Source organism: Plasmodium brasilianum, chromosome 4 (genome assembly GCF_023973825.1).
Source record: "Plasmodium brasilianum strain Bolivian I chromosome 4, whole genome shotgun sequence".
NCBI lineage: Eukaryota > Apicomplexa > Aconoidasida > Haemosporida > Plasmodiidae > Plasmodium > Plasmodium brasilianum.
In genome coordinates this window covers 402,406-414,220 of record NC_090117.1, presented here as the reverse complement: position 1 = coordinate 414,220, position 11,815 = coordinate 402,406, and the positions used below count along the sequence as shown (strand labels likewise).

The window sequence follows — 11,815 nt, the reverse complement described above, 5'->3', positions numbered from 1 at the left end:
GTATTGTCACTGTTTAAGCTTTTCGAGCGAACGTATGGTGAAACTAAGAACATCGTTATTTGTGTAAAAATAGGAAGCACTGTATCAGGCTTGTAATCGGGCATGTGTGTGGGTATATATATACATATATGCATACATACATATATATTTATATGTACAGACTTCCTCAGACCAATTATTGATGTCTATTTAAGTTCATTTATGTACCCTCGTACATTTGCGTCTTCCCATTTTTACCAGTAATCTTCAACTGTTAAAAGTGTGTAAGGACCCTCGTTTGAGTTATTTATTCGATGATACGGTGGAAAATAAAAATACTACTTTGGCCGTTTTAGACACAAAACATGTATTTTTATAATAAAAAGAAAAAAAAAAAAAAAAAAAAAGAGAACAACATTCAGCATCGATGAAGCATTTTTTTGATAAATGAAAATTAAAAATAACAACGTTAATGTTAATGCTTTAAGGAAAAGAAGGCCGTTTTAATTGTGCATTTTTTTTTTTTTTTTCTTATATTTGTGTAGTGTGTGTTATTTTGAGTTTTTTTTTTTTTTTTTTTTTTTTTTTCATTTTAGTAATGCGGTTATTTTGAATATTTTTTTTTTTTTTTTTTTTTTTTTTTGTGCTTTGCAAATCTCACACATGATAGATACCTAATGCGAACAAGATTCACTTTTGTAGTCGCGTCGGTGTTATAACAAAAATACTTAGTGAAGAGGTTTAATACTAAAATATTAAAGTTCCCATTTTTTTGTTTTCATTATATTTTTTAAATTAAAAAATAAAGACTTGTAAAATACATGCACTGTCTTATTATTTTTCACGTGTTATGTTAAATCATAAGAACGGAAGATATAAAATAAAAATCGCTGGTACATAAAGATAACGCAAATCAAAGCAAAACAGTTGAGGTGAGGTGTGCTTGTTCATATTACAACTGAAAACACCCACTCGACAATAAGAGGAAAAAGTATGTATAAAAGTCGTGTCCTTATGCACATGCATACACATGCTTTTATTCTTTTGTTATCGTTTTCGTTTTTTACTTTCTTGTTCGTTTTTAGTTTTAGTTTTCTTTTTCTTTTTCTTTTTCTTTTCCTTTTTGTTGTTTTTGTTTTTGTTTTTATTTTATTTTTTATTTTTTTTATTTTTTTTTTTTTTTCTTCTTTTTCGTTATTTCCGCATCTCCAGTAGTTCTGGTCAACCGGAAAAATATTCCTCTTTTTATTATGAATAACACATTGACCAGAAATAAACATGACAATACAAATATTAATTTGTGTAGCGAAAAATCGGTCGAATATTTGAGTAGGCCTGTTGTCAAGGAAGCGAAGAAAGACAAGGAGCTTATCCATAATAGAAGTAATGGTACAATGCATAATAAGCTCGAGGTGGAAAAAATTGAGTGTACGGGAGGTAAGGTAAAGGTAAAAGAGGATGAGCATAACGATTACTTGTCACATGGAGGAAATGAGGGAGAACAAGTCGATATTAACCAAAATGATGAATTCAATTTATCAGATATAGTAGTTAGTACATGCAAAGTGGAAAAAAGCGATATGAAGGAGGTATGCAAGGGGAGTTCAAAAAAGTGCGAATATTTATATATGAGTGAACACTTAAGAATTCGAAATGATAAACAAATATTTGTAAGTAAATCTTTAAATGAGTATATTAATGATCATATTAATATGATATGTTCATGTGATGATACATTATTTCAAAATCTAAATGGTATGGAGAATACTTTAATGGACTTGGGGTTAAAACTCAAATTTTTGAGGCATAGGGAACGTATTAAAAGAAAGAGAAAAAAAGCTAGAAAGAATAAAAGGTCTTCACCATGCAGTAAATCAAATGGTCCGTTAAGAAATGGCACTATTACTAATGGCGAATTGCAAATAAATGGAAGTTTGTTATGGAAAAGGGGAGATATAACCGAGTTTCCATTAGAGGGCATTGAATCATTGTCTTCTTCGCTTGAAGGGGAACTTGTACCGGAATCCAAGTCTATACATGCTTCCAATACTGAATTACCGGAAAAGGCAGAAATGGGGGAGAGATCTAGAACCTGGTGCAACTTAGTCAAATCAGGAGACGATTCTGATAGCAGCTTTTTATTTTCGGACTCATCAGATAGCGAAGAAAATAGTACTGACAGTTCTAATACATCAGATGAAGAAATAATAGAACGTTTAGAATTTGATGAAGAAGAGTTGAGTAATTTGAAAAAGCTCGAAAGAGCAAAAAATGTTTATTTTAGACATATAAATGAAATATGTATAAAATATAATATGATGAGTCATTTTAATTTGAAATTTTTTGAAAAAGTAAAAAGTATTACAGATAAGAATATTAAAATGAAGCATAAGAATCTTAACGTTATGAAAGACTTAATGGAAGTAATGAGAAACATTTTTTCAAATGAAGATATGGTAAAGAAAATAGAATTAAAACAAAAGAAATTAAGAGCAGATGTTATAAATTCCTTGTTTGGTTTTCACATAATTAGTGATAACCAGCCAATGAAAATACCAATAAAATGCATGAATCGGTTAAGGTGTGAAAATCAGCCAGCTGCTAACATATTTGCCTACAGATCTTTGCAAAATAGGAGGAGAGCCGAAACAGCCCTCGATGAACTGTGGAGTGCTAGCGGTATGGGTAGTGGCAAGGGAAGCGATATGGGCAGTGGAAAGGGAAGCGGTATGGGCAGTGGAAAGGGAAGCGGTATGGGCAGTGGAAAGGGAAGCGGTATGGGTAGTGGTAAGGGAAGTGGTGTAAGCAGTGGTACAGTTAGTGGAAAAGGTGAGCAGAACCTCAAGTTAAGTGGTGATAAAAACAAATGCAGTGTGAGTTTCAATGAAGACATAAATAAAATAGAAAGTGTAACGAAGAACAGTCTAGAGAAGTATATAAATAACATCAAAAAGAGTTCAAAAATTCAAAACAAAATTAATAATTTAAAACAGTATATATTAGTAACGAATTGGAATAGCTTAAGGAAGCACAGTAATTACATTAATATGGTATATGAAGAAAGGATAGAACACAAAAAAGTATTGGCGAACTTGTGTTATAATCAAATGAAAGCTATAGAACAAAAGAGAAAAATAATAGTAGAAAGAGAGGAAAAAGAACGAATGAGATTATTAAAAGAAAATAACATGGATGAATATATTAAATTGATAAAAAAAACAAAAAATAAGAGACTGCAAGAGTTGGTGGCTGTTACTGAGAAGTTCCTAAGTAACATGACCTCCTCCATGTTATTGCAGAAAGGGGGGGGTATTGTCGAAAAAAAGATAAATGGCAGCATTAACGGTGAAATCATTATTAGTGGCAGTTGTAGTAGTAACCTTAACGATTGTAACAGTAGTGGTGGGAGTAGTGGTAGTGGTGGGAGTAACCATAATGGCAGTGGCTCTTCCGATGGAATGGGTAAAAGTGCAGGCATAACAAAACGGGACGAGAATGCGAACGAATCGCATATGACAAATTACAAAAATACGAGAGAGGAATACTATAGGTTATCCCACTCAGTTAAGGAAAAAGTAGTTCAACCATCCATTTTGGTAGGAGGAAAATTAATGCAATATCAGCTGGAGGGATTAGAGTGGTTGGTATCATTGTATAATAACAATCTTCATGGCATTTTGGCTGACGAAATGGGACTGGGTAAAACGGTCCAGACGATTAGTTTGTTTGCTTATCTAAAGGAGTTCAAATATGGTGCTAATACAGGAAGTGCAATTAGAGGAAGCGAAGGAAGTGGCACTGGCAGTGCGACTTCCAGTACCAATTTAAAGAGTATCGTAATTGTTCCACTATCAACACTGCCCAATTGGATCAACGAGTTTAGTATCTGGTGCCCAACGTTGAACGTAATAACATATATAGGTAACAAAATACACAGAAGAAATATGGGTAAGCATTTACTAGAATGCGAATTTGATATATGTTTAACAACATTCGATTTTGTAATAAAGGAAAAGACGGTACTCATGAAAATAGCTTGGAATTATATAGTAGTTGATGAAGGTCATCGTATGAAGAATAATAAATCACGATTTCATAAAATATTATCTGAGTTTAAAAGTAAACATCGTGTATTATTAACAGGAACTCCATTACAGAATAATTTAAGTGAGTTATGGTCTCTTCTTAATTTTCTTTTACCTAAAATTTTTTGCTCATGTGTAGATTTTGAAAAATGGTTTATTGAGCCATTACATAATGAAAAGGGTGTGTATGAAACTATTACAGAAGAAGAGCAGTTGTTAATAATTAATAGGCTTCATAGTGTGTTACTACCTTTTATGCTTAGAAGAGTAAAAAAGGATGTTTTAAAATCGTTACCTAAGAAGTATGAATATAATGTACACATCGAATTATCCTTGTATCAGAAAATTTTGTATAAACAAATAGAAACTAAAGGATTTAAACAAGTTAATCACAATGGATCTGTAACTACAAAGACTTTTCAAAATATTGTTATGCAATTAAGAAAAATAGTTAACCATCCTTATTTATTCTTAGATGATTATAATATTGATGAAATGCTTATCAAATGTAGCGGTAAATTTGAAGTCCTAGATAGAATGCTGCCCAAACTTGTGAAATTCAAGCACAAGATACTTATCTTTTCACAGATGACGAAGCTTATGGACATCTTATGTGACTACTTGGACCTTAGGCAGTACAAGTACCACCGCCTGGACGGAAATATAGCTCTAAACGAGCGCAAGAAAATTATAGAGGCCTTCAACCGGGGGAACGACCAGAGTGGTCAGAACGGCAAAAGGGGGGGAATCGATAATAATGGCGGAAGCCAAGGAGATGGTGAAAGTGGTGATAGCGTCGATAACGGAGGTAGATGCCAACGTGATAGAACTTTGGGGGAGAAACCGAGAGACGAGTTGGCGAATGGAGGAAATGAAGATACGATGATCTTTATCTTATCAACGAGGTCAGGGAGCTTAGGGTTAAACCTACAAGCAGCAGATACTGTTATAATTTTTGATAGCGATTTCAATCCACACCAAGATATACAAGCCATGTGTAGGTGCCATAGGATTGGACAGAAAAATGTAGTGAAAGTATTTCGATTCATTACATTATCAGAAGTAGAAGAATTAGTTCTAAAAAAAGCACAGAACAAGTTGAAAATGAATGATAAAGTTATACAAGCAGGGTTATATAACAATATTTATAATGATGAAGATAGACAAAATAAATTAAAAAATATTTTTAAAAGATATCAACAGAATGATGCCACTACACAACCCACTAATCCTATAGTTTTAAACTATTACATGGGTAGGAATGAAGAAGAAATAGATTATTTCCTCCATTTTGACAAAAATTATTTTGGGGAACACTACTTTTCCGTTTTAAACTCCCTCAGCAGGGAAGACCTAGGTAAGGGGCAATTTACTTATATGAGTGAAGACGAAGAGGGGAAGGGGAGAGAAGTTAGCGATGAGGGTGATGTCGAGATTGAAGTTGATGTTGGCGATGAGACTGACGTCGAGATTGGAGTTGATGTTAGCGTTGAAACATCTAAGCACATGATGTGTGGTCAAAGGGGGAAGGAACAAAGGAATAGTGTGAAGGATGCTGAGCATAGTGAGAATCTGGCAAAGGGCTGTTTGAACAAAAAACAAGATGATTCTTTCTCATCAGATCTAGAACACGAAAAGAACGACGTAAAAAATATAAAAGCAGAAAGTGAACAACACAATGTTACAATGTCCAATCATTCAAGTAATAAGTTAAAAAGGGGTCAACCGGGGGAACGTGATGAAGTTACTGATAAAAACAGTATTAACAGTACAGGTATATGTGCTGATAATTGTAACAACAAAAGCACTTTATCTTTCGGGGATGTAAACGATACGTCTCTTCAAGAAGGAGAAGAAATGGATCATACTATCCTCTACAATACCGCTCACAATGCTGCTCACAGTGCCTCTCACGAAGTGCAGGATGACTTCTACAGCTTCATCCTTAGGGAGGAAAATCAAAATGAAGTTGAGAGGGTCCTAATTAAAACCAATAAATTAATAAATAAGGAGGAGTTACCTTCATATCTTTTTTATGATGATACTGATGAATGTACCGAAATAAATTTTAAGAGACGACGAAAAGTTATTAACGCAAATTTAATGGAAGAGGAAAAATTGACAGAAAATGATTTTATAAAATTGATTGAGAATTCGTTTGCTGAAAAGAGTACGCATGAGGAGAAAAGGACTCTTAACGAATTGGGCGAACCGGAACAGTTTGTCACGGGGGAAGAAGAGGTTGGCATTGAAGAGGTTGGCATTGAAAAGGTTGGCATTGAAGAGGTTGGCATTGAAGAGGTTGGCATTGAAAAGGTTGGCATTGAAGAGGTTGGCATTGAAGAGGTTGGAATAGGAGAAATGGATAACCCCAAAAAAAAGATCTGCATAGATGGAAAATCCTGCACAGACAAGAAGACATGTGCAGATGGTAAACCCCACAATAGCGAGAACTCCACTCAGGAATTCCCCCTCAAAGGAAGTGTACCCTACAATGTCCGAAGCTCTAGCAGGAAAAAAGTATCATGTGATATAATTCGATTAAGCAATACTGGCAGCATCGCATCTGACACTCCTTCTCCAGCTAATTCGAAAAATTTATCTCCCAAGAAAAAGGGGAAAAGGAAATATAGCGGAAGCTTCAGCGAGATGAGCATAGAAAAAAAATATGCACAAGGAGATGCAGATGACGAACTAAAAAAAAAAAAAAAAAAGGAATAAATAGGGAAGTAACATGGAGGTATAATTCGGGAGAATACTCGATGGGAATGAAAAAAAAGAAAAATTAAAAATTAAAAAAAATGAATGGGCCCCTTTTAGTGTGCCCCAAGACGCAGGTATAAATATGTACATATGTATACATATGCGTGAACATAAATATACATGCACATACATTTACACACATTTACACACATTTACACACATTTACACACATTTACACACATTTACACACATTTACACACATTTACACACATTTACACACATGCTTACATGTATACCCATGCACAAACATATATTTATGCGTGTCGCACTCACATCAGACTCATTTGCGCCCCCATCAGCGGCATTGCGCAAACTCTTCAAAACGCCACCTTTCCGCTTCAATATCAAAGAAAACATATATACTGCAAAAACTTAGATTTAAAAAACAAAAAAAAAAAAAAAAATATGGTCAGGGAAACTTCCTCCTTATGCAAATGTCCACTTGAAAGGGATGATGAACGAGCTCGTTTATTACTTCACTTTTAGAACTCTGCAAAATGAAAATGAAAAAGATACGATATGTAAAAAATGGTAGAAGCAACAAATAGAGAGGGACCTGATGCAAAATTGTAGTATCACTTGACAGATGTGCTCGTCTAAATGTGCAAAATGAATTAAACGTAAAGGAGGTGATTTATCTTTTTCTTTCTTTTGCTTTATTTTCTTTGCTTTATTTTCTTTGCTTTATTTTCTCTGCTTTATTTTATTTTCTTTGCTTTATTTTCTCTGCTTTATTTTATTTTCTTTGCTTTATTTTCTCTGCTTTATTTTATTTTCTTTGCTTTATTTTTTTTTTTTCCTTCTCTTTTTAAGTAGTTACAAGCTGCGCTACAACGGATGCCACCTGCTTGTGGAATTTGGACGAAATAGCATTCTTGTCGTTGTTCATAATTTTGATCGTTTTCAAGGAATGATCAATATACGAGCAGCATAACGTGTATGCCTCATACAAGAGCAACAACTGTCTAATGGTCAGCTGTTCCAAAGTAAAATTTGCACTGCAGCTTTGTGTGTTTTCGCTTTTCAATAAGCAACTGTTCACATCAGTACTACTACTACTGATACCGCTTCCCCCACTACTACTTCCACCATTGTAGCCCATTTTGATATGAAAAAACAAATTGTTAATAATGAGAAGTACATTTCTCGAGTTGTTTAGTTGATCAAAGTAATCGCTATCGTACTTTCCATTGCACTCTGTAGAGAAAACTTTCTCTTTTTTACTTTTATAGAAAGCCGTTTCCACATTTGTATCTCCTCTGTTTACATTTCCATCGGGAAAGGCGATATCTGCTATATGGGAAAGGCTATACGTGTTATCGTTCCCACAGTTAGCAATTTCTCTACTTCTAGCATTTCCAGTACGTTTGAAGCTGCCTCCTTTGACGTTCTTCTCCTCTGCAAATCCACAAGGCTCAAGGGAAGAACCATTTTTTCGAAAGTGTCTATGTTCATTCAAAATAGAATCACTGCTCCTGCTTTCACTTGATGCCCCTATTAGGGATAATTCCCCCCCCCTTTGGACGATTCCATCCCACCCTTGATGGCATTGCATGGGCTCATCCTTTTGCAGTTCATGCAATTGATGCAATTCATACTGTATTTGCTTTTGAATTTGCAAAACGTTTTCATGTGCAACCCTGTTATGTGGGACATTCCATTCGAGTAGATCACACGAGGGTATTTTAACTTTATCAATTTTGTTCATAAACTCGAATTTTTTTTTTTTTCTTTTTTTTTCTGATATTTGTTGTTTTTGTTTTTCTCGTATATTTTCATATCATGTGAATATGCACTTTGGGAATAAGTTTCAATGATGTGGTCATCCTGGATGTACGATGTTGATGAATGAGGGAAAACAATTTCCCCATTTGCACAGTTAGAGCCCCTCCAGTCATGCATACCTGTAAGTATTCCTTTACTTCTTTTACAAAATTTACGAAGAATGTTAAAAAGTAAGGCAAAGAATAAAGTAGTACCTTGCTTGTGCATGTAAAAGCTAAATAGTAGAGTAATTTGAATTAAAGATGATAAATTATTTGTAGATACAATTTGTACAAATGAATATGTACTGTAGATATTATATTTACTATATGGGTGAAAAAATTTTGTTATATTTTTTTTTAATTCTATATGAAGTAATGCAAAACAGAGTAGATGATAATTTTTTGTTTTTATAAAAACATATTTATTCTTAATTAGTGAGAAGAAATATTCTGACCACCTGCTGTCAATATATATATTGTTGTCTATTAGTACCTTGATGAACTGAAGCAATTTTTTTATTTTTACTTTATCGAAATTTCTAATTTTTCTAAAATTTATAGCATTTTTCTTGTTATCCTCTACATCTTTTTCTTTGTTATCACAATTCATTGAGTAGCTAAAACTGTTCAAGCTATTCCCCCATCTAATACACATTTTCTTATTGCTTCTATCTAATTGACGTATCCCCTTTTTTCTGTATTTCATTTTAGTTTTTTCTAAAAAGAAGGAATTTACAATAGTATATTTCCTACTCTTACGCGTATCTGGGGGGTTGTACCTATTCAATATTTCATACAACAGTTCGTTCTTATTATATTTTAAAATTCTGTACATGTTAATAACAATCTGGGTTAAATTGTTTGAATTTATAGTATCCATGTTATCTATAATGTACCTCGATGCGCATGTTAAAAAATTTTCATCAAAATGTTTTCTCTTTGCAAGGAGTGAAACGATATCTCTAATCTCTTTTACACTGTAATACTCACTACTCTTGTTCCTTCTACAGTCAACACAAAACTTCCTGCATATATGTTTAATAGGATCTTTTAGTTCTTTACTATTGTATTTTTCTTCCATCAAAAAGTTTATCATGCCTACTACTTCGTCTGTGTGGAAGTATGCGCAGTTCTTCTTAAGGCATTGCTCCACTGCTGAGGTTAACCTATCCCAGCGTTCTTGTGCGTCCGCACCACTGCTAGTACAGCCACTTGTTCTGGAAGCGCTTCTCACACATTTGCACCATTTTGTAGCCATTTTTACATAGCTCATAATGAGATTCACATCGATATGTCTATTGAAAAAAAGTGTTGTACATCTGTGCAGGAGTTCATTACAAGTGTTCATCATTTCATTATGTTTTCTTTTCCTGTACTTTGCATAAGTGGTATTTATGTAGCACTTCCTTTTTTGTAGTACAAAGTGCATGCACCTTTTTTTTTTTATTTCACTTCTCAAATGAGGAAGAATGTTATGTGTACACAGGGTTGCAGTGGAAGAAGTAGTGATAGCGCTAGATATAGTGGACCTGGGAGACGAAGATAATGCTGAATTGAATGATTTCCTGGAATAATTATCCCCCCTCATAATAGGTGAGAGGGAATGAATTGAAAGGGTCCATTTTTTTTTAAAAATACTATTTCGAATGAAAAGAAAACAATAGCTAGAAGGAAAACGATAATAAAACCACCTTTGGTATCTCTTGTTGAAATATTTTCTTTTACATGTATTATTCATACTCTTATTTATTTCGTTTTTCAATTTTATACACGACTCTAAAAAACGAATGATCATCTTATGGTTAATGTTTGATATATCACTAGCCTTTTCGATTAATCTTAAAATTATGATAAAAAAATGGAAACAATAATATTTCATATAAATATAAAAGTTAAATACATATATGAGGTCCGTCAGAGATACAGAAATGCATGAACTGTTGTTGTGCGCATTCATCATGTTATATCTGCTACCCTCATTAAGTTTGTTACTTCTATCCATGTTACATTTTGAACATTGCTCTAAATATTGCAGCTCGTATGAAATGTATTGTGCTAGTTCGACATAAATATTATTGTTCCTTCCTAACAGATAAATTATGTGGTTCAGATTTAGTACTGCACTTTTAAGGAGGTATGAACAGCTTTTCTGGTTGTCCTTGTTTCGAAATAGTTCACATGATAATATTGGCGTGCTGCTACGTTCCGGGATAGTATGGGGTGAGTGGGAAATACTTCCCCCACATGCCGTAAGATCATATCGATTTATATACTTCCTTTCTAACCTACTGTCGGGCTTACCATTCCTGTTCAGCATCTTTTCGAAGAGCAACTTTTTAACTTCTCTTTTAAAAAAAAAAAAAAAAAATACCTACTTCGTTTTTTTACATTTTTCAAATACTTTTTGTGGTCCACCAATTTTATTATTTCTTTCTGAAGATTCATCAACGGGGGAGCACGTAAGATATGTAGATTAGGGGTAAGCTCAATCCTGCTAGTAAAACAAATACCTATGCCCAAGTGTATATGTACACACAGCTATTCGGACGCATGGGTGTGTATTTACTCGCTTGTATTTTTTACGGAAGGGTGTACGTTATTAGCTCGAGTTGCGCTTATTCTAACTCCCTCTACTTCTTCCTGTTCTTATTGTGCTTGTCCATGCAATTCCGTTTCTTCCTTTACCATCGTCCATATGCTTGAAATTTGTATACAATTATTATGTACCTACTATCTAGCTATCTACTTTTTTTTTTTTTTAGCTAGCTAATTGACAACATATTCTTGGGAAGACGTTCCTCCGTTCGTAAAAGCAGGTGTACATGTGAAGAGGCGTGAGCACATACATACCAATGCATACGTACAAATACATGCACACATACCGGTATATACGTACAAATACATATACACGTATCAATATATACGTATAAATACATATACACGTATCAATATATACGTATAAATACATGCCCACATACCGGTATATACGTACAAATACATATACACGTATCAATATATACGTATAAATACATGCACACATACCGGTATATACGTATAAATACATATACACGTATCAATATATACGTATAAATACATATACACGTATCAATATATACGTATAAATACATGCACACATACCGGTATATACGTACAAATACATATACACGTATCAATATATACGTATAAATACATATACACGTATCAATATATACGTATAAATAC

At 33.6% G+C, this 11,815-nt stretch overlaps 2 protein-coding genes across 2 annotated transcripts; one reads left to right on the top strand and one right to left on the bottom strand.

The window, feature by feature from the left end:
• Positions 1-1,229: 1,229 nt before the first annotated feature.
• MKS88_001101 (DEAD/DEAH box helicase) lies at positions 1,230-6,785 on the top strand (the record flags this gene model as incomplete). Its single annotated transcript, XM_067219759.1, has 1 exon — positions 1,230-6,785. One exon carries the CDS (start codon positions 1,230-1,232, stop codon positions 6,783-6,785), a length of 5,556 nt encoding a protein of 1,851 aa, XP_067075033.1.
• Positions 6,786-7,122: 337 nt separating this feature from the next.
• Positions 7,123-11,288, bottom strand: MKS88_001100 (uncharacterized protein; the record flags this gene model as incomplete). Its single annotated transcript, XM_067219758.1, has 6 exons — positions 7,123-7,198; positions 7,247-7,317; positions 7,672-8,516; positions 8,540-10,938; positions 10,969-11,026; positions 11,219-11,288. The coding sequence occupies 6 exons, from the start codon at positions 11,286-11,288 to the stop codon at positions 7,123-7,125; spliced, it is 3,519 nt and encodes a 1,172-aa protein (XP_067075032.1).
• Between the last annotated feature and the right edge of the window lie 527 nt (positions 11,289-11,815).